This window comes from Ixodes scapularis, unplaced genomic scaffold, assembly GCF_016920785.2.
Source record: "Ixodes scapularis isolate PalLabHiFi unplaced genomic scaffold, ASM1692078v2 PGA_scaffold6__148_contigs__length_123643588, whole genome shotgun sequence".
Lineage (NCBI taxonomy): Eukaryota > Metazoa > Arthropoda > Arachnida > Ixodida > Ixodidae > Ixodes > Ixodes scapularis.
Window position 1 is genome coordinate 60,819,692 of NW_024609881.1, and position 21,639 is coordinate 60,841,330.

General features: G+C 42.0%; 1 protein-coding gene across 1 annotated transcript; it reads right to left on the reverse strand.

Moving 5' to 3' along the window:
• Window positions 1-1,835: 1,835 nt before the first annotated feature.
• LOC120844650 (venom metalloproteinase antarease-like TpachMP_B) lies at window positions 1,836-21,344 on the reverse strand. The gene is made up of 11 exons (XM_040216526.2): window positions 21,244-21,344; window positions 18,583-18,740; window positions 17,527-17,619; window positions 17,022-17,139; window positions 15,960-16,001; window positions 15,407-15,534; window positions 15,196-15,267; window positions 7,694-7,827; window positions 3,496-3,551; window positions 2,240-2,351; window positions 1,836-2,007 (listed from the first exon to the last, which is right to left on the reverse strand). Exons 1-11 carry the CDS (start codon window positions 21,290-21,292, stop codon window positions 1,836-1,838), a joined length of 1,134 nt encoding a protein of 377 aa, XP_040072460.2. The 5' UTR covers window positions 21,293-21,344.
• Window positions 21,345-21,639: the final 295 nt, after the last annotated feature.

The following is a 21,639-nucleotide window of genomic DNA, read 5'->3' on the forward strand; positions in this document are numbered from 1 at the left end:
CTCCTCAGTTTGTCCGCATTCGTCTCCGTTCTACCGGCTAGAACCATTTGGCCAAGTTTAAGTAGTATCTCTCTGTCTGTCAAATATACATTTATTCAGCAGTTCACCTAATACTTAGTTAACTAAGTTCATATTTCAACCCGAAGAATATACTAATATCGCTTTAGTGGGACATAATACGTAATATAATACATAATCCGCATATTCGTCAAGATGACTTCTCGATTGCTATTAAAACCTGAATTGAAATACGAGTATCAGCTGCTTGGTGAAGCGCCAGCGAGTTGACATGCTCCTTGGCTCAAGAATCGCTTGCTTAATTTTCGTAATTGTCCTGCAGCCTGTGTTCTTGACCGAGCACACGACTGGAGCTGTTTCTTGAAACGCGGACAGGCACAAAAGCTCAATTTTGCGGACAGATAAGTCGCATGGTCGAGGCACGCGAGTTAGCTAAAAATTACTCTCGGTGGAACAATTTTGTAGCCCTCGCTGCTTTCCTTAGATGATCAAAACTAATTAGGGTCTATTACCGTTTCTCCGGAGCCCATAGTTTCGGTTTTGATCGATGTCTCCGAAACGAAAGTTTGACATGAAAAGAACAAAAAACACCGGCCAAACAAAACTATGCTCGGCAAGTTTATGCGAACCGGCTACACTTAACTGTCTCAGTTCAAATACCCATAAAATTGGGCATTCAACAAAAGAAAATTTGTTAAATTGAATGCGCCACCCATTCAGGCAGCCCGGCCGAGCCGACGCGACCTGGACTCAGCCGCCATGTTTGTTTGTTGGTGGCGCCCCCTATAGGTCGCTGGAGTCGCGAATAGAAATAGGGTTGCATGAAAGAAAAAAAAAAACTGAACAGAAACAACTTATACGATGTCGTAGATTCCTAACATATATCGGCGATTTCATTTTCCTCCTATAGGGCTAAATCGTTGTCAGCGAATGAAGAACATCTTCATAAAATGAAGGGTGGAAAATACTCCCCGTGTCAAGTTTTCTAGCCACAGTCATTAGTTGATGTCGCCCCGTAGCAACTTCCGGCCCTTCAAACGCTGTAGCACATTGAATAGTGGCATATCCGGCGACGCCTCGTCACACACGAACGAAGGTAAACAATCAAGATGGCGGAGTGTTCCAAGCCTTGGGCCCGCCGTCAGCGCGGTGTGATAGGGTGGTCGGACAACACATCGGCCAACACGGATTCCGGGTGACAGCAATGTGTTGCCCTGCTGTTCTTGTTGCCGCGATGTGAGAGGGTCACCAGAAACGCGTTTTTCTTGTGTTGCCTCAGTGTGACCGGGACTTAAGGGCGTCGAATCAATCAACATTGTAATCTTTCTTTCGGTTCAGTTCGTTTACGACGGATGTACTATTACTCTAAAAAGAAAAATTATTTGTCACGTTTAATGAATTCAGCTACCGTTTGGTAAACGCTTTGATGTTTCTTCAATTCGGTATAATGCACATAATTTGTTTATAGCGATAATAAGAGCACAACCACAATACAATATATTTTCGTTGTGAACTTGCAGCCTCGTTGCCTCTCCAATGACAGGTGAGCTGCAAGTTTCTTTCAACTATCCCTGACAGCTTAAGGAACATGGTGCCGGTATTATGGTAACGCTTTTAGCGTCGTCATTTGTTTGGTGGATTTAGCTGCCTTTTAAGTGAACTACGATTTAAGTAACTACGATTGGAAGTAACATCCCCGTTAACTGGCAAACGATGCATTCAAAGTTAGGGTGAAATAATAGCATAGGAAATGTCACGGGTCCAAAGGAAAATAAAGGTTCGATGATGCCAGCGCCTAAGAAAGTTCAAGCAAATACTTACTTCATAACAAATTCCATCTGCGCCTCACTACAATGCGAAAACGCGAAAGGCGGTCCACGTTTCAGTACAGGACTCATGATGTATTGATCTGGGGACTTGCAGGCAAGAGCACCAGGATGATTCGGGACTTTTGTCCAGGGACCACTTCCATCGTCCATGCTCCCGAGCCTGCGAAAATAATGTTCATGCTATGAAAACCATCTAATGCTCAGCACTATAATCAGGGACAAATTAGCAAACGCAAAGCAAGGCTCATTATGCTTACGCTTCTTATCGGCCCATAATGCATTGTCCGTAGCGATGATGAATGGCATGGGATTTATTAACGGTGACTAAAAAAGCTTTTCCCGGGTGGTACGCTTGGCACATGTGTTTATGGAGGAAGCGACAAGATACTTACAAATGCCCGATTTCGTGGGTTATTGTGGTGAATCCATAGAACAAAGGAGGTTCTTCCTCGCACATAGCCACATTCCAGCGTTTCACGCAGACCATTCCAGTATAGGCGAGACCTGGAAATAATACTCCATCTGTTGCTTACGAAAAACATTCAATAACGTTGTTTTCAACCTGTAAGAATACGCTGGGATGTGAAAAAACCCCTTTTTGGAACAGCAGCTATTTAGAATTATGAGACGTTCAGCCACTTAAAGTTAATATTTAGCCGAGGCATGACCGCTTGTGCAAAAGTCTCAAATTCCAAGGAAACAAGCCGTGTCTAGAAGTGGGGCTGCGTGCTTACAGGGACAATTTGTTTTCAGAAAGGTACAAGCAAAGCAAACACACAAACAAACATCTACAGTTAATTTTTTCAGCGCAAAGCTAAATTACGAATTACTAAACGCTCAGTATTCGGCCAAGTGTAGCGCTCGTTGCTCGAACCTGATGCCAAAGTTTCACAACTTGCTGACTCAAATGTTATGAACAGTTTTAGGAAATTCACAATAAGACGATGGCAGTCGACGAAGTCCAGCAACGCATGAAAATGAGTGGCGTCGGCTGCCGAAAACGGGAGTCATTTAGCCAGTGTAAAATTAAAAAAAATTGCTTCTAACTTTCGAATTCACAAAGAGTGAGTTTTAAAACTTTGGCATTAGGTTGTACCGTTAGAGCTCCATTTGGAAGGCACTAAGCGTTTGGCAATCCGTAGGCTGTCTTGTCATGAAAAACACTTTTTTTGCGGACACGCGTACACTTGAAGTCTTACAGTTTTACGTAGAATAAAAATGTAGTCATAATTTGTTGTTGATTTTCGCGGTTCGTGTTGTAGAAAGATCGCCACGAATAGAAGTGAAATTTTCAAGAGATATTTGTTGAATGTGATTTTTATAACCATCATCTGACGACAACCCTTCATGTCAAATTTTATTTCTGAACTAAGTGGCCAAAACGCGCTTTAAAAAGATTTTGAACTTGACTTTCTCCAACTGCTTCAAAGCAAGAAATGTTAATTTTATTCAGTCAAGGTCATCTTCTGTGAAAACTGCTACCAACTTAAAAATCCCACTCAGTGATTCGTGTTACTTACTAGCAGAAACGGCGAATGTCCATCGTTATTCGTTAAACATCTCTTGGAAATAACTGGTTAAACTCCGATTTTCTAGAGATTCAGCATAAATGTGTGGTCCGGAGCGTCTTCTGACCCCACCCTCTTACCGTTAATATCAGAATATAATTTCTTAGTGGTCTTGTCACGTCTCCCTAAGCTGCGCCTGAAATGCAAATATGAAAATAATAATTATGCGCATTCCTGCTGCTGTGAACATTAATCACGAGAAACGGTGTATGTACATATAGTTTGTGCTTTTTAGGCTTTACATGTCCTTTCTTAGAAAAGCAGTGAAAGCTACATTTATGCCGTCTCTGCAGGTGAGTTACACGGCGATGGGGACGTAACAAAGAAGCTGTCACGACAGCCTAATACTGACAATTTGAGATCACTGGGATTCGCATAAATAAAGGGTCTTAATATCCTCGGAAATAATACATGAATAACTTCCAGCATGCAGCGCGTATTAGACTAAATTATGCACATCTACCCCTCGTTTTGAGGGGCAACGAAGCTTTTTTACACATCTCTTGTCGCGTTGCCGTAAAGCCAAGTGAAGCGGCACTTAAAAAAGAGGGCATGTTACAATTTCGGATTGAAATGCTTTTTACACAAGCTTGCTGGAACGAGTCGGACCGAAGTACGGGGGTAGCAAAGGTGGCGATGCAGGCGAGTTTGTTCATCACTAGGTAAGGTAAATACAGCCCAGAGAAAGACGAAGACAAGGGGGAAACAGATATCAGCGCATATGTGTCCTTTCTTGAACACATATCGGTTAGACAGATATAAACACATATGTGTATAACTAGATACCGCCTCCTAATAACTGAACTATGCCGAAATAAAAATAAAGATGTCTGTTTTTCAAGAAAACATGAAAATGTATTATTGCTTTGAACCCGTAATCTAGATGGTACTAGCATAAAATGAGTGGAACACTTATCTGCCAGTATTACGAATGAAACGCATGACATAAGAAAAACATATCAAAGCTTTGCAGGTCACGTTGTGGAGGTTAAAACAAATCATCCTCGGGTGGTTTTCACCTAGCAAAAAACTGCCTCCTTACAAACATTTACTACGCCCAATTTTAGGATATGGGAAGGTTGTTTATGATCGAGTAGACTTTTTTCCGTTTATTGTTAAGGTTCGTTGTTCTAGCGCTCGTGCTGGGTTCTCTATGCCATTCGTGTGTGCGCTGTCTTTACCTTCTCGTGTGCAAGGACATAGTGAAAACATTCCGAAATCCAACTAAATGAAACGAAGTGAATGTAAATATGAAATCGATTTATCTTCTAGTCTAGTTTTGACGAGCGTTTGAGTGAAACAGGCTCGTGCATTTTTAATCAAAAGTAAAATCAAAGGCCCAATGGTCATATTATATATAAACAGGACAAAAAGGAAAATAAATACAGCTTTGATGCCCTTGATATTTATCGTCTTCATTTCCAACAGTGAGTTTTTGGGGTTTCGATTCTCCAGCATTGTGGCACACATTAAGCGAAGAATCAGGTTCGCTACACATTGAAACGGGCAGCACATCAGACACTGTAGAGGAAACGTTTTGCATGTCGCCCAATAAAGGTGCGTAAAATAGAGGAAGCCTTGGGCATCTCTTGTCACCAGGTAGATAACATTTTACGTAATGAATCGAATTCAAAACAGAAAGCTTTTCGCAAGATGGGTGTCGCATTTTCTTAATGCGTAGCAAATCATCTGCATTCGGTATTTGCTCCGATTACAAAAACATAGCAGAATGGAACTTTGAATTCCCTCACACTTTATATTTTTCCCAAAAGTCAATATGTCTTGACTAGAAAGAGATTTTGGTTGAATGAAAATGTAACAGAGGAATTCAATTCCGTATTTGAAGGTCTCTAAACAATTCCGATCCAAGAATGAATAGAAAAGCTCGAAAGACCTCGCATCAAGTGCGTTCATCCTCGAGGGGATTCTGTTTTCAAATACCACAACTTGCAATGGTTTTGTTTTCATTCCATATTCATTTCGGAAACATTTCGATATATCCTACTGTACACCCAAGAAACACTACTAGCACAACGGCTTCCGTGTATTGGTGAAGTGTTATTCTGCTTCGAAAAAATAACGACGTAGTTACGGGGATCACACCATATGGGGTAAAGTGTCGAAGGCGGCTCGAGTATTCGACACGGGCCCTCAGTGATCACTCGAGATTGGCTCGTGAGAAAAAAACAGCTCGACGAACATTTGAGTAGTAGTTTGCGTCTAATCACTGCGGTACAGTGAATCGCCCAACTGTACAGGGTGATTCAAGGAGAGGCCAGGCTCTTTAAATCGACCGCGAAAATCGGTTCCTTATCCTATCGTGCTACGAGTTTGTGCAGCGTTGGCCACAAATGGTGCATTTCTTTTTGTAAAATTTACAAAGAGCGAATTGAACTGAGTAAAAACTAAAGAAAGAAAAATGCTTTGCGCCTATGGAAGCGCAGCGACGCCATTGGTCTTCAAACAACACGGCGCCGTTTCGCACTGCAGAAAAGAGATGGCGCAACGAACGCCGCCAACGAACGAGCATACGGCGCCGAGAGCCGGCGTCTTTAGCAGACGATCTTTTCGACTCAAAAGCGACACGCGTTCCGCAGGCGGCGACAGTGTAGAAAGTACAGTTCCTTGTTTGCTAAAGATGTCGTATGTTCGTTCGTTGGCGGCAGTTGGCGTCGCGACCGCTTGCGCCATCTCTTATCTCCCGTGCGAAACGTCGCCGTGTTGTTTTAAGACCTGTGGCTTCGCTGCGTTCACATAAGAGCTGAGCCTTTTAGAGCGCAGCTCTTAGGGGCCCATTCCCGGCTTCAGCGGCGTCGCCGTCGGCGTAGTAGAGGTCACCCCAAGGTTATGTGACCCCCAAGGGCATCACAAGGTCACGTGACCCCCAAGGTCACCGCACGATCACGTGACCACGAAGGTCATCCCAAGGTCACGTGACCCCCAGAGGTCAGGTGACTCCCCAAGTCACGTGACCCCCCCAGAGGTCACGTGAGGTCAGGTGACCACCCCGAGGTCACGTGACCCCCCTCAGGGTCACATGAACCTCTCCCCCGAGGTCACGTGACCCCCTCCCCCGAGGTCACGTGACCCCCTCCCCCGAGGTCACGTGACCCCCCGATGACGTCATCGACACTGATGACGTTGCCGTCATCCGCATCGTCATCGTCATCATCACTGATGACGATGCGATGACGTCATCGTCACTGATGATGTCATCAGTGACGTCACCGATGACATCGTCACTGATAACGTCATCAGTGACGTCACTGATGGCGTCAGCGGCATTCGCATCGTCATCAATGACGTCATCGGTGACGTCACTTATGACATCACCGGCATCCGCATCGTCATCGTCATCATCACTGATGACGTCATCGGTATCCGTCTCGTTATCGTCACTGATGACGTCAGCAGTGACGTCACTGATAACAACATCGGCATCGTCACATCGTCACTGATAACGTCACCAGTAACGTCACTGATGACGTCACCGGCATCCGCATCGTAATCAATGACGTCATCGGTGACGTCACTTATGACATCACCGGCATCCGCATCGTCATAGTCATCATCACTGATGACGTCATCGGTATCCGCATCGTTATCGTCACCGATGACGTCAGCAGTGACGTCACTGATAACGACATCGGCATCGTCACGTGACCCACCCACCCAGTACCCTTCCCTCCTCCTCAAGAGCTGCGCTCAAATTCGGCGTTACAGGGAGTTGTAAACGGCTTTCACTTTTTTCTTTCTTTACTTTTTGCTCGGGTAAGCTCGCTTTTTTGTGAATTTTATAGAAAAAATGCACCACCTGTGGCCCACGCCGTACAAAATCGGAACGCGATAAGATAAGAAACCGAATTTTGCGGTCGATATAAAGAGCCTGGCCTCTCCTTGAATCCCCCTGCAGTAATACCCCACCGGCCTTTGCCAAGGTTGTGACACTTGCCTGCCTCGAATCCGTAATAGAAGATCATGTGGCCACTTGTTCCGGCAACGAGTTGAAAGCTAACTGTGCTCGGTTCTGTACGAAAAACAAATTCTACGCCTGCTTTTAAGTTGAAATAAAAGCTAATTTGTTTTGAGAGGTTATGGAAGTCAAAGATATGATCTCAGCAGTGCGTAATTTATTGTTAAGTCCGAAAATTGTCGCACGACCGCCGTAATCTATCACATATCCTTCGGGAGCATTGAATCGCCATAAGGAACTAGAACATGTTATCTCTGCCTCACGGCACAACTAGACCTCAGGCTGAATTACGTGATCTTGCTTACCCAACGAGCATCACGTAGAAATCGGCAGGCCTTTCGAACATTGTGTCTTTGGTGTATTGTCCAAAGGCTTTTAGTGACTCGATCGCTGCGATCAGGTTATCTTCCTCCTCAATAAAATACTCCTCTTCTTTCGTCTGTAAACATAAAGAATTAAACGAGAATATTTATATTTTATTACTTTTTCAATCACAAACTAGACCACCGTTGAAAATGGTGCTTGGTTATCATCGAAAAGTAGTACTTCCTAGATGCAATGATGTTTCTAGGTCTAATTGTTTGTAAAATTGTGCAATACTTGGCATTGAGTCTTCTAAGTAAAATAAGCTAAAAGAAACATACGGACCTTCGGAAAACGAATTAGAAAGGAGCTAGTTTTGTTTTTACAACGCCATCTGTCATTACAAAAATAAAAATTGTACAAAATTGAAATATAAAACGAATGGTTACTTCGAAATAAAGCCAACGGCTTTGAATGCGCGAACAGAAGCGATTTGGTCAGACAAATCCCCAATTGCTTTTGAATGGCACTATCACATTGAGTCATATCTCATTCTTTTCTTATTCATTTCCACAGTGTTATGTAATCGCGACATTAAAACAGTGCAAGGTCATGGCCCAAATAAGTCGTTTCTTTGATACCGTCACCGAACCATAGAACCCTTCTTCGCAACACAGACCGACGCTCCTTTCTTACCTTGTTCGGGGCCCCAACATACCATCAGATATAAGATATGTGTACAGGCACGCACTAGCACCCTTTCCCCTCCCCTCCCTCCTTTCAGGCTTGTTCGAAACTATTTTTCTGCATTCGATTAGAGGGATACCATCTGTTTGCGACAAACGTACCTTGGTTTTATTTCTCACACATCACACACTGGTACAAAGAATCGACTGCAACTTTTGTCACACACTCATTTCTCCGACTAAAGCTCTCAGCAATGCCTATATTTCATAAAAAGCTTGAGCATAGTTCAAAAATGAAAAAAAAGGCGAAATGACGACACTGTGAAGACGTACTTCATTCTCCCCCAGCTTTCTGACTTTTTTAGCCCACTTGCGGCTTTGCGCGCGTACGGCTCCCCGGTTTCCAACTTGAAGCAAGATGACTCTTGTTTGGACCTCGTCTCTCTTGATGAAATGAACGAACGCGAAGCGTATCGGGTGCGATCTTCCCGACGTGGCTTTAATTTTTCGTTGCCATGCCTCCAAATAAATGTTGGTTCTGGATCTCCTGTTTCCGTGATGGTGCTACCGTTCCGGTGGAAAATGCCCTCACTCAAGTCGCATCAAAGTAATCAAGTAATCCAATAAGCTCCGGAACACCGAGCAATATACGCACCGACGCAGAAACGCCCAGGGGCAAGGGATGTCCGAAGGCGAAACAAAGGAAAATGCCGCGAGCTTATGAATGACGCCCTTAGCTGGCTGTTTCTTGAATATGCGCTTTAGAGCCCAGCCCCCTGAACAGAAGCCCACATTTTTTGCGCTAAAATGAAAATGGCGCCCGCGATGAGCAGCTTGAGAAAACACGACGCGCAGACCGCCAAAAAGCGCCTGCTCAAAATCCGTCATGAAATTTTGAGGGGTCAAGGAAGGAATCCCAGCAAATGTGAATGTAATTATAGCCCTTCAAACGCACGGGCAAAAGTTTGTAGCTAGCCGACCCGACAACAGAAATCAAACGGCTGCGCTAGGCACTCCGTCAATTACAACATGCAGAATTACAAGTTGGTCACACATGTAAGGTACTATCGGACAAAAATTAAATGCGAACAGAGGAGCGCGTGGCTCGCGGTACAGGCTGCGCCGCCTGGAAGTGAGCCTAGGGGCGAGGGTGCGTGACCTACTTCGATGTGTTCACGCCCCTCGATTGGCGCTCCCCCAGCTTCGGCAGTGCTCCTCTCAGTGCGTTGAAAGCTGTCACCGCTATCTTTGCCTGCTCGGCAAATGCGGCGAGCTTCTTTGCACCGCACGCGCAGATCCAGCAAGGATAGCGGTGATAGCTTTCAGCACACCAAGAGGCGCACTGCTGAAGCTTGGGGAGCGCAGAGGGAGGGGCGTGAACACGTTGGAGTAGGCCACGCACCCTCGCTCCTGGGCTCACTTTCAGGCGGCGCAGCCTGTACCGCGAGCCACACGCTCCTCTGTTCGCATTTCATTTTTCCCCGATAGTAGAACAAATAAAGTCTCGTCCGGAAAAAAAAATAATTTTAACTGACGACAGCCGTTGCGTGCCATCTCGTGTTGCGAAGGCAACTATTCAACACGAGGGTATCAGCGGTCGTGGACGATGAAGAAGGGCTCTGCTATTTTTGTCTTTTTGTGGGCGTCGTTGTCTTGCGGAGTGTCGGCTGATGAAGGAACTGCCGGTGGCTGCGATGAGCGCCTTTCTCGATACATCGAATCCTTCAGGCTGGCCAACGTGGGTACATCTGCCGCTTCTTCATCTGGCACCTAAAGGAATCTTAGTGTTTTTGTTCAGCAAACTTTGCTTAATACTTTGGAGGCGTGATAGATATAATAATTTGTAAGGAAACTGCAGAGCAGGTTTCGAGAAGTTCCTCCTTAAACAACCTTGGCATGGGTGTATTCGGGTTGGGTGCTGCTGACGTTTTCAGCACCAAGCGCAGCTGGTCCCTCACAAGCCTCTGCTCGCCTGTTGCATGGTTATGGTCGCCTATAAGTAAAAGGAGCGTAAATGTGCAATGGCATGTTAATGGTCCTTAAGCATGCACCTGGTGGCGCTAATAAGAGTAAGTAAGAAACTATATAAATAGCAGTGGTTTCTATCATGCATAAAGAGACCGACAAGCAGAAATCGAATATAGCAACTTACGGGATCTGCTTTTCACGGTGTCCTCTTCAGTCAATATCGTAGCCGCGTATCCTAATGAGTTGTAACGGCAACGAGACGAAACCATTCCGTTTGCTTTGTGCCGCTGTTTGTGACATGTGTAACCTTCAACGTAAGGGCGCTTTTCTTCTCTCTGTTTCCTTTATAAAAAGCCGGACATCATCCCTGACTGATGTCTCACTGTTGATTGGGTCGTGTTCTACTTCGGAGTGCAACGTTCTTTTCTTGAGTTTATGACTCAGCGCCATCGTTGGGGTAACGCGTTACAAGTGACGACGTTACCTGTAACGCGTTACTTATTTTCGGTAACACATAACGTACTCGTTACTTCTTTTCAAAACAGTAACGGGTAATGTACTTACGTTACTAGTTACTTTTACTTCCTAAATGTTTAAACAAAATGACACAAATATTCTTTCGAGCTTCAAGGCGCGAAGCTAAGTGATTTTTTTGCGTTTTTCTTTGCATTTTTTGTGAATATTTGGGTGAAGCCATAAAAAGATAAAGTAATTATGTTCAGTGTCTGCATGGACATAATGTTACTAGAAATATGGCGATTAAGTACACCTGTAACGTGAAATTATCAAAACATATCAATTCATAACTAAAAAACAAAAGCCAAGATAACGTGCGTTAGTTTATATCGGTAACTGTAACACGTTCCTTTCATTTCCAATTAATCGAATTGAATTGGCTTTATGGAGACACTAGGCCTATGGTAACAGGACAAAAGGCAGACTAGCTCTGCCTGACGCGGGCCTATCACCCGTTTACAATGCTGAGCAGGCGAAAAAAACAACAATGATCATTAAAGATTACAAGAAGATAAAATAGCACATCAGCAACAATCAACACAGCATGTTTTGTACAACGCTTATACAATCGTCAGTGCACTTAATACTTTGGAAATACATGAGACAGGTAATTCAACTCATACACAATGAAAATATAATCTAAAAGTATTTACTCAACATGACATGAGACAAGGTCCCGCTGTAGAGTAATTTTAAAGCTGTGTTTCGTTCCACAACCTGAGATTGTTTTCCTAACGGCTGGTGTTTTATTTAAGAAATCAGGTATCAAGTATGCTAACTGGTGAATGCCCATAGTTCGTCTTAGACCAAGTTACTTTATAGGAGCCGTGTCGTAGATTGCATTGTGTATTACTAGGAAGATGTGCGTCAAAAAACAGTTGAAGTCTTTTATTGTTTTCAGTGGTAAGAAAACTATGTTTAAAATACGAAAGCCGCTTCCACCCTAAGAAACGCCCGTACGTCTACTTTCCCGCACAAAACACGAAGAGCCAGTCACCGCAACTTGCGGAGGCAGCTCAGCGAATGACGATGCCGAAACATATTTTTAGACCTAAAACGCTATCCGAGTTGTGACATTAATCAATGCAAAACGTCAGGCTTGCGTTGCTTAATGTCACAACTCAGACTGCCTTTTTTGGTCGAAACATATGCTACGGTATCATCATTCGCTGAGCTGCCTGCATAAGTAGCGCTGATTGGTTCTCCGAGTGTTGTGCAGGAAAGTTGACTCACGGAATTTTTTTAGAGTGTGCAACTCCCTGTAAAACCGAATGAGAGCGCAGCTCTTGAGGAGAAGGAGGGAAGGGTACTGAGGGGAGCGTATACTCCTCCCTCCTCCTAACCTCCTCATCCTGCCTGCTACTGCTCAGAGTCACGCCAATGGCGACTGCGACGGCGATGCCTTCGGCGTAACCGTGAGGTCACGTGACCCTCGTGACCTCACGGGGACATGTTACCTCAAGGGGTGAGGTGACGTCGCCGGGGCCACGTGAACTTACTGGAGTCACGTGACCTCATGGGGATCACGTGACTTCACGGGGTCACCTCACCTCACGAGGGTCACGTGACGTCACGAAGGTCACGTGACGTCACCAGTGTCACGTGACCTCACGGAGGTCAAGTGATGTCACTGGTGTCACGTGACCTCACGGGGGTCACGTCATCTCACGGTTACGCCGACGGCCACGCCGACTCTGCTCAAGCCAGAAACGGGCGGCTAAGATCTGCGCTCCAAAAGAATGATGCTGTGTGGTCAGTATGCTCAAGGTTTTCTGTTCAACGTATAGCTTTTGCTTTTGCAAAATAAACAACCTATCAATATTTTTGTTGCTGTTGAACAAGAAAACTAATAAACAGTAATGGAGATGAAAGTAACTAAAGCATAGTGCAACTGACGGTTTAACCAGCATGGAACCAGCTATCTAATTTTGTATAAAATACCAATAGATCTCAAGCTGCTTGCATGCATTTTATTTATATGAGGTGTCCAGCTTAAACTTCTCCTAACAACTCATAAACGATTACACGCTCGATCACCGAGTCTTGGAATTTTTAAAAACAATTTCACAATCGTCAGGTTTACCTCGTGGCTTAAAACTTGCATATTTTGTTTTCGTAACGTTTAACTGAAGGTGATTGTGGTCAAGCGACACCGATAACTCGTTGAGCCATGTGTGAACCGTAACATCTAGATGATGTAAAAATGGACGAGAAAAAAAAAAGCTTGTATCGTCGGCATACAAAAACTATTTCAGGAGTGTTTACGATAGGTACAATATCATTAATTTAAATAATAAAAAACAGAGGACCTAAAATAAACCGCTGTGGAACCTCATGCGATATTTGTTCTGGCTTATTGGTACCGGTATCCATTAAAACACGTATATTGTGACCGGCAAGATAAGTAACTACGTACGTACCAACACCTCGAATTCTATAAAACGGTAGTTTCTCAAACAATATATCATGCTTAGTGAAATCAAACGCTTTTCTAGTCTAAAAATATTCCAATGGTAAATAGTTTATTTTTAAAATGTTGATTAATTTTCTTTGATACTAAGTAACGCCAGTTCTGTTGACTTTTTTTCTTGAAAACCGTATTGCTGCATTACAAAGACATTTCTATGATTCAAAAATTTGCAGAAGTGCTTTTTATCTGATGTTCTAATACTTTAAAAACCAAAGGAAGTACGGATCTGAGCCTACAGTTTTTAATGTTGTCAACAGAACCAGGGCTTTGTGCAAAACAGCAACTCTTGGAATTTTCGTGCCATGGGGTAAAGTAGTAGTTGCTGATGCAATGTTACATATAAGCTGCAGAGGAGAACACAAAAGATGGGCGACAGCTATGATTGGTTTGGCCTTGATATTTTCTGCGGTGATGATTAACGTATTCCGTTACTTTTTCTCGGTAACGCCTAAAATACTGCTGCAGCGCCCACAATGCATCTCAGAAAACAGAACAACTGAATTCCGAGTCCCGACTTTTGCCCGACCTATTTCCCCGCTGAATTTAGCGGGAACTCACGTCACGTCACTTTATGTCAAGGGACCTATAGAAAAATATTGTTTCTCCGCTAAATATAGCGGGAAAAGTGATGTCATGTGACTTGGTCACGTGACCTTAACGAAATTTTAATTTGGCCACTAGATTTAGCAGTAAAATTGACGCCACGTGCCCTCAACACCAATTTAGTTTCTCCGCTAAATTTAGAAGAAATGACGTCCCGTGACTTAGTGACACATGATCTACACATCAATTTAGGAAAAAGTCGTCTAAGTGGGAAGGGTAAATAACTTGCGGATATTTTTATCTATTTTACTGCCATGTCCGTTGTCATCTTACACGAATTGCTAAAGGTATGGTAGTTTATATAACTAATAATATTTTCATCATTTACCTATAATATAAATCACTAAACTGAATATATTTTTGCATCCGGCACAATTGTGTAAACCTGCTCTGCAGCACTATCACATCGAAAACAAAACATTGTATCAAGCTGACCAATACAATATTCTTCCAAACCAGAAAACATGAGCGTTAACAGCATGGTGGTGAATAAATTCAGGACGATTCAAATCGTGATATCTATTATGATTTCTATAGTGCTTTGATTTATACCTGCTTCGCTACAATAAATTGAATAAAAGCATTTCCACAAAACTAATCCCAAAATAGTTTCATAATTTACCATTTTTCTATCATGCGATGCATTGTATATTCATTGTTTTCTTTTTAAATCAATTAATCGCCGAAGAATACAAAAATCTCATAACGCACTCATAAAAAAAATCTCATAACGCACTCATAAATCTCATAAAGCAGTCGTCTGAGCATATCGCAGCCACACGTTATTAAGCTGTTTGTTTTTTTGTTCTACAAAGTCAGAGTTTACTAAACAAATGTCACTTAAACCCTGCTTCAAATTTACAGTAATTATTTCTTCCGCATTATTTTCAGTGGTAGGATGGATTTATTAGTCAATCTGTGATGTTCAAAAATACATCTAGTGATCAAATGCACTAGTTTATGGCTATACTGATGTTATATAGTTTAATATGGTATAACGCAAATAAATCTGAATTAAATCATTGGCATCGAATAATTTATAGTTAAACAAATAGTTATTGTTTTCCTCTCAGTCGAGTCCCCTTGGCAAAGCGTAATCTGATCGAAACGGTTCTAACTAAAAAAGTCCACTTTAACTGAGAAAAAAAAATTTTCTTCTAAAACGTTTTGAGTTTACAATTGTGTTTCACTCTTGGCGGCAATAACAAGACTTTCAAACTTAGAGATACCAATCTTTGGGGGTTCGACAATCAATACGCACCTGAAATCCGAGTATTCCAACAAGCTGGAGGTTTATTCGGGGCTTGCGAACCGTCTTGAAGATAGCATTCACCTTCGTGGAAAAAATAAGGCATTCGAATGGGTGTCAGTAATCGGAGCACGAAACCCTCAATAAGCACTTTTTGTTTGGTCAGTGAAAACAGATATTACTAAATTATTTCCGAACAAGAACAAATGTAAAGCATACGCACCATGTTCATTAGCCTTATGATGTATCGAACCTGTAGGTGTTTGTTTCCTTGCAGGTACTTGTGTATTACACTGTCAAACATGACGTACATTTCAGGTCGCCACACGGCGGGTGGCTCTGCAGTGTCACCTAGAAGGTTTCAAATGATGGTATGTCCTCAGTGCTTCTCGAGTTTAGAATTCACCTTGTAATCTTTTTTTTTTTTTTTAAGAATCACGATGCCAGATAAGTTGATCTTGATTTTTGTGCAAGATAGTGAAACAGTCTCCCGAATCAAATGCTTTCAAACTCATTATATCATCAAAGTGCGGCCTCGAATTGTAGTTACTCGCAAGCACGTGCTGATGTCTACCGAATTATTTCAAAGCAAAAACCTCAAGCAGAAAAATTCTGAGGGTTTCTACTGTGTACAGAAAATTGCATCATAGTTATAAAATGGCTAGTATGTATGCCGCGCATGTAACTGGGATTGCAGCCTGCTCCTTGGTGTTTGTATAATTGGTTGAAGGGACTGCTGAGGAATGTTAAATGTTATAAAAACAAAATAAGCTTACTTCTTGGCAGTAGACTTTCATCGGAACGGTCTTCTAAGGGAACTGTAAACATAATAGTGATACTGAATATAAAAAGTAATCGAAGTCAAAGGTTATAACTTTTCAAAGGCATGCTTCTTGAGCAAAAGTATAGAAGAACAGTTAGTGTTTTGCTGTAAATTAGTTTTTTTTTTTTTTTCTTTTTTGCTGGCCCGTTTTTGCGGTTTTTAGTCGTTAAGATATCTTCAAGATAATTTTCACCAATAATTACAATATCCGATGTCAGCGCATGTGTTTACCTTAATGCCATCACCTCAAAGCCGAACCATGCCAAAATAGAGTACATATTTTTTTTCGTTTGAAAGAAAAGGCGAGGAAGTGATATTTTTGACGTGTTACCTAAACAGTAAGTGTAATTAAGTAAAAATATAACGGACGTTATAATTGCCAGTATATTCCACGTCCTAAAAATTATTTGTACAAACATATATGCTCGGAACCCTTGAGTGCTACCAATTAAATTATTTAGGAAGAAGTGAACGGCAACTTTGAACGCACTTAAGCTGTGTTAACTTGAATATAAGGATATCATAACTTTTTTCCGGCTGCCAAACCAGTGACCCCTTCCGTTAACTGCGAAAGTGCTAATTATTGGTACGATTTGAGGTCATACATACTCTGATACTGAATTCTCTTAAACTCAGGTTACATACTCAGATCACTAATACAGGAGCCGTTGAAATGATGCAAGTAAAAAAAATAATGAAATACTGAGGGGCCGTGGCCTCTGCAAGCACTTCTTTTCATTTCCCAATGACAATTAATTAATGCGATCATTTCGCCACGCTTTAAACGGAATGTTTTGTTAGAGAAAAAACGGGAGGGTAATTAATTCATCGAGATAATAAATGGCAATCAACTGAGAGCGTACCAGAATTGACACCGCAGGCGAAACAAACGCTGGAGAAAAAAATTCGGTCGTATACGTTCAACATTTCTAATAATTTTTGCTTCGAGAAGTCTAGCCTTTAAAGGTAGAACTTTCAAGAAATATCTAGTGTAGTGTTTGATTCTGTCACTTACTTTCCAAGTGTATCGGTTCCTCAGGCGTCGGGAGCGGAAATATTCTATGAGGGATTCGGCCGGATTTGTCATGTATTCGCAGTGGCTCAATTCCGTGTGTAAAGTTTAGGTATCCTTCCTGTTAAAAAAGTGAAAGATTTCTGAATATTGCAAGCATTGCCCGTTGCAGACTGTTTTTGAATCGCGAACCAAACATTTCATCCTTACTAAAAATTCAATAGGTCAGGAAGCAATATATGGAGAAAGTATTCTAAATATTTATTTTAAAGTTCTCATAAATAATGTTCTTTAGACGCTGTGGCGATGTGAACTTCCAATATGCTTAATACATCTTCATTTTTTCGAAACTTAAAAAAGCGCTGCAGGTTTATAAAATGTTCGCGAAAATCTATGTAGTTAACAAATACAGGATTTATAAATAATGATTGCATAACCTCCTGCACATTTGTATAATCGTATTTATTGTTCCTATACGAATATATACTTCAAAAATATTTGCACATACCATTTCGATTCCCACACTTGTTTCAGTAATTGTAAAGGAAGCCTTGTGTTCCGAATTTGCATAAGCACTATTACGCATGTCTGTAGTATCCACCTGAAAACAACATATGAGTAAAATAACTGCGAAGTGATCTTCATAATAGTAGCAACTGAAATGCTGAACGGTTATTTTTATAGCCAAGCTATTTATGGCTAGGGTTTCGTTGATTTTTTGTGCGCGTCAACAAAAACTCGGTTTCGAAATTTGGTGCCAAATTCCTTCATTTTATGCAAAACCTTATGTCTCAACACTTGGATATGCATTTTCAGTAGATTAGTTATCAATGGGCTCCATTTTCAAGATCAGTAGACTCTCAGGTAGATAATAAAGGTTTCTCAAAGATTTCGCGCTGTGCGACCCGCGTCGGCTATGTCTACTCTCGCACCGCCCTCTCCTCGTAGTCGCCCCAAGCGCTTGCGAGCCTAGTTTCCGTTCATTCCGCTCTCCCGGATTGGCGGTCGCGTCGCGAGTGTCTTTTTTCCTCCGGCTCGTCACGGTGACCACCGATCAAGACAATAAATGTGGTCTTACTTTTGTTCAAAATTCTTTGACACGTCTGTGTCGTGTGCTAAACCGCTTCGCTGGTCATCCACCTTCTCAGACTGGAATTGCTCATGCTTTTTATTTTTTTTTTCGCAAAAAATGACATTTTATAAAAACTAAGTAAATGATTACGTTCAATGAATTTCAACAAGGCGCAGAACGAATATCGGGGCGAATGGTTGCATAAATCATCGAGGAAGAAAAACGTTCTCAAAGAATACAAAAAAAAAAAAAAAATCGTGGGAGACGGCACGTCATTTAAACAAATGTGCGTTATTTGCGTTATTAATAGCGGAGACAATTCTGCTTGAATGGCACTTTCAAATGTACGAAAACTTCCAAAGGCACTACCGGACACATCAAATAACTTCTGAGTGAATCAACAGGTAGAATGTTTATTTTCTAATTAAATTAAGTGAATTTCAATCAATGAGGCGGAAGCATGCTTCCTTGTGAAAGGTAATCTTTCCTTACCAATTCGTGATTCACTTCTCCATCCCTAGCCTCGGAAAAATACAGACGGTCCCCTAAAACACTGGATTCTTCCAAGTCTATGACGTAGTCTTTAGAAAGTTGAACAGCGCCTCTTGAGTTTTCGCATCTGCTTTCAATCAGAACCGGATACACGACACCTGGAACGTAACCGCTCCTGTTATCCCACTGTTCCATACTTGCAGGAAACTTCTCGGTACAGAGGACGAAACAAAACGTTGGTCACAAGTCACGGTGTTTTTTTAATAAAATAATTTTTTAATAGATCTCGTAGCAAAGTTCTCTGTCACAAATTACAATTAACTCAACAAAAATAAGAAAGCTCTTCTGCAATGACAAGACGTTTGAAATGTAATGGAATAAAAACAAACCACGGGAAGCAAGCCTATACTCATGTGAATAGTTCGAACGGAACAAACTTGGAAAATCGGGGAAAGGGGGGGAAAGGGGGGGGGGAAAGGGGGGGGGGGGCATCTTCTAGTCGTGTTTCGTTAACACTATTTATTCTTTCATATGCATTTCTTAATATGCAGCTTATGAGAAGATATCCTACTTCTATAGACTTCAAAATGCTATAAGAGTGCTATACCACATAAAACAAAGGAACTGAAGAATTTAGATTACCTTGTTGTTGCCAAGTTTTTTTAATATTGATGGTTATAATCCTAATCTTTTATACCACGCCTACGTTCCTGTTCTTGCGAAAAACTTTCGGAGATCTGTCAAACTTTTCGCAATTCAGCGCTCTAATTGTACGGCGCCATGATGAATGAAACATCGTTTTGGGACGGTCACATCCATTTGGTAACTCCGATTGTACACATAATCTGAACAAACAGAGGCTAAGAAAAGCGCAAGAGTAATTCTCTCAAATGCCCAACTACGTGAAAGGATTTCTGGCAGTTTGGAACTGGGAAAAAAAAAAACATTACGTTATTGTGCATTCCGTGCACGTACAATGCAATTGGCGTTCCGCATTAAAAAGCCACATTTGCATCCTCTCTTATTTTGTAGGTGTAACAGGAGGAACCAAGTGCATGGTCTTTATGCAGACCTGACGTACGTCAGGCGTTGATTACGCGAACAACTGCTTCGTGTATAATTACCTCGGTGTCGCTTTCTACATATGTGTGACGCCCTTTGGCCGGCTGAACTGTGGAGTACGATGCCATTAGAGCTCGTCTGTGACTGGTGCTTAAAGATCCTATCACATACATATTTTAAAAGTAATCCCGAAGTGTTCACAAACGACCTCACAGGAGCCAAAGCGTCATGCTCTCGGATGTTGCTACCCTTGCGCTTGGTGCTAGAATTCCCGGTCAAAATTACGATGGAAAGCTCGTACTTTTGGCTCCTACCACCACCGATGCAACACCGCCAGGATCCTGGCCGACGGCATGGAACTTATATGACGTCGAAGTGCGTAAAAAGACGGACAACTTTTTTAGAACGCGGAACGTGGCTTACGTACTGCTGGTTCCAAACCATTCTTTGGAGCCAGCAGTACTTAAGAACGCTCCTTAAGCTAAGTTGCTTTGACAAATCTATATAAAAAAAAGAAAAAGAATTACCATATTTGGTTAAAAGTACAAGAATTACGTGCCAGAGCTATAAAAATATAATCACTAGATTTGCGTTAGCCTAGTCGCAATTTTATTTTGCTTGTGTTTTTGAAGACATTTGGATGTAGTACCGGGTGCATCAAGTAGCGGGCAGACTCTGTAAATCGACCGCAAAATTCAGTTTCTTAACCAATGGCGCTACGATGTTCTGCAGCTTTGCTCACAGGTGGTGCATTTGATATATAAAATTTGCAAAGAGCGAACTTACCTGAGGAAAATGTAAAAAAAAATGGCTGAACTCCTATGGAAACGTAGTGAAGTCACCAGACTTCAAACACCTGGGCGCCCGATTGATTGAGGAATGGTGGCTTCGCTGGGTTTCCACGGGAATTAAGACTATTGCTTTCTTTACTTTTTCCTCAGGTAAGTTCACTCTTTGCAAAGTTTATAGAAAAATTTGCGCCGCCTGTGGGCAACGCTGCACAAAGTCGTAGCGCGATGGGTTAAGAAACCGAATTTTGCAGTCGATTTAAATAGCCTGGCCACTACTTGATACAGCCGTTAGAATACCAACGTATTTAAGTATCCGAATTAACCCCTCCTGGTTATCGGAAGATATAGTGGCATATATTTATAAGAGGCCGCTCCTTCAATCATTCACAACCTAAGTGAAGGGCCGGTTGACTGACGAGCATCTCATTATTTCTTCTCATCCAGTAGGATTGAAGCATTAGAGGATAAGAACACAGAAGAAGCAATCACGAAGCAAGAATCAAGGTTATATTATTAAGCCACACCCTGCGCGTCTTATTTGTCAGCGACTCTGAAGGAATCTATGAATACAATCAATGCAGTATGTCTACCCAAGCCTATTTAAACCCTGCGCCTTTCGGGGGTATGGTGCATTCCGTAATACAAATTATTTCTCGTCTGCAATATTGTGTGCGGAATTTTCATGATAACTGTTTATCGTGCCCAAAAGCTCGGAGGTTTAAGCCCAGGAGAAAAGTAAAATTCGATATTACGTCACTAAGAAAAACGCCATGCAGAAGCGTCTTCGTAAATAAAATCAATACATCACCGGCGTGAGCAGTAGCAACGCTGAAAATAATGAGTGTAGCCGAATACATTTTCCGTCGCAAAAACGTGCGTAAAGGAGAGAAAAACACTTGGAAATGTAAGAATGGCTATGTCAGGAATCTTTTTAAAGGGTGAAAAGGATAAGTGCCCTTTAAAATTTTACAAAAAATACCAGATATTGAAAACAATAAGTCAAATGTCGTAAGCAGGAAGTTGCATTTATTATGTTGTTAAAGACAGCTTTTTTCACGAAACGAGCATTAACAACGCAACTCACCCTTTTCAAATGTCAGAGCCATCTCGTGGCAGTCTCAATAGCTCCAATTTCTCCGCACTAATGACGGTGATAGAAGATCAAGATCGTCTACCTTCAAACACTCCCGACTTTATGAATCAA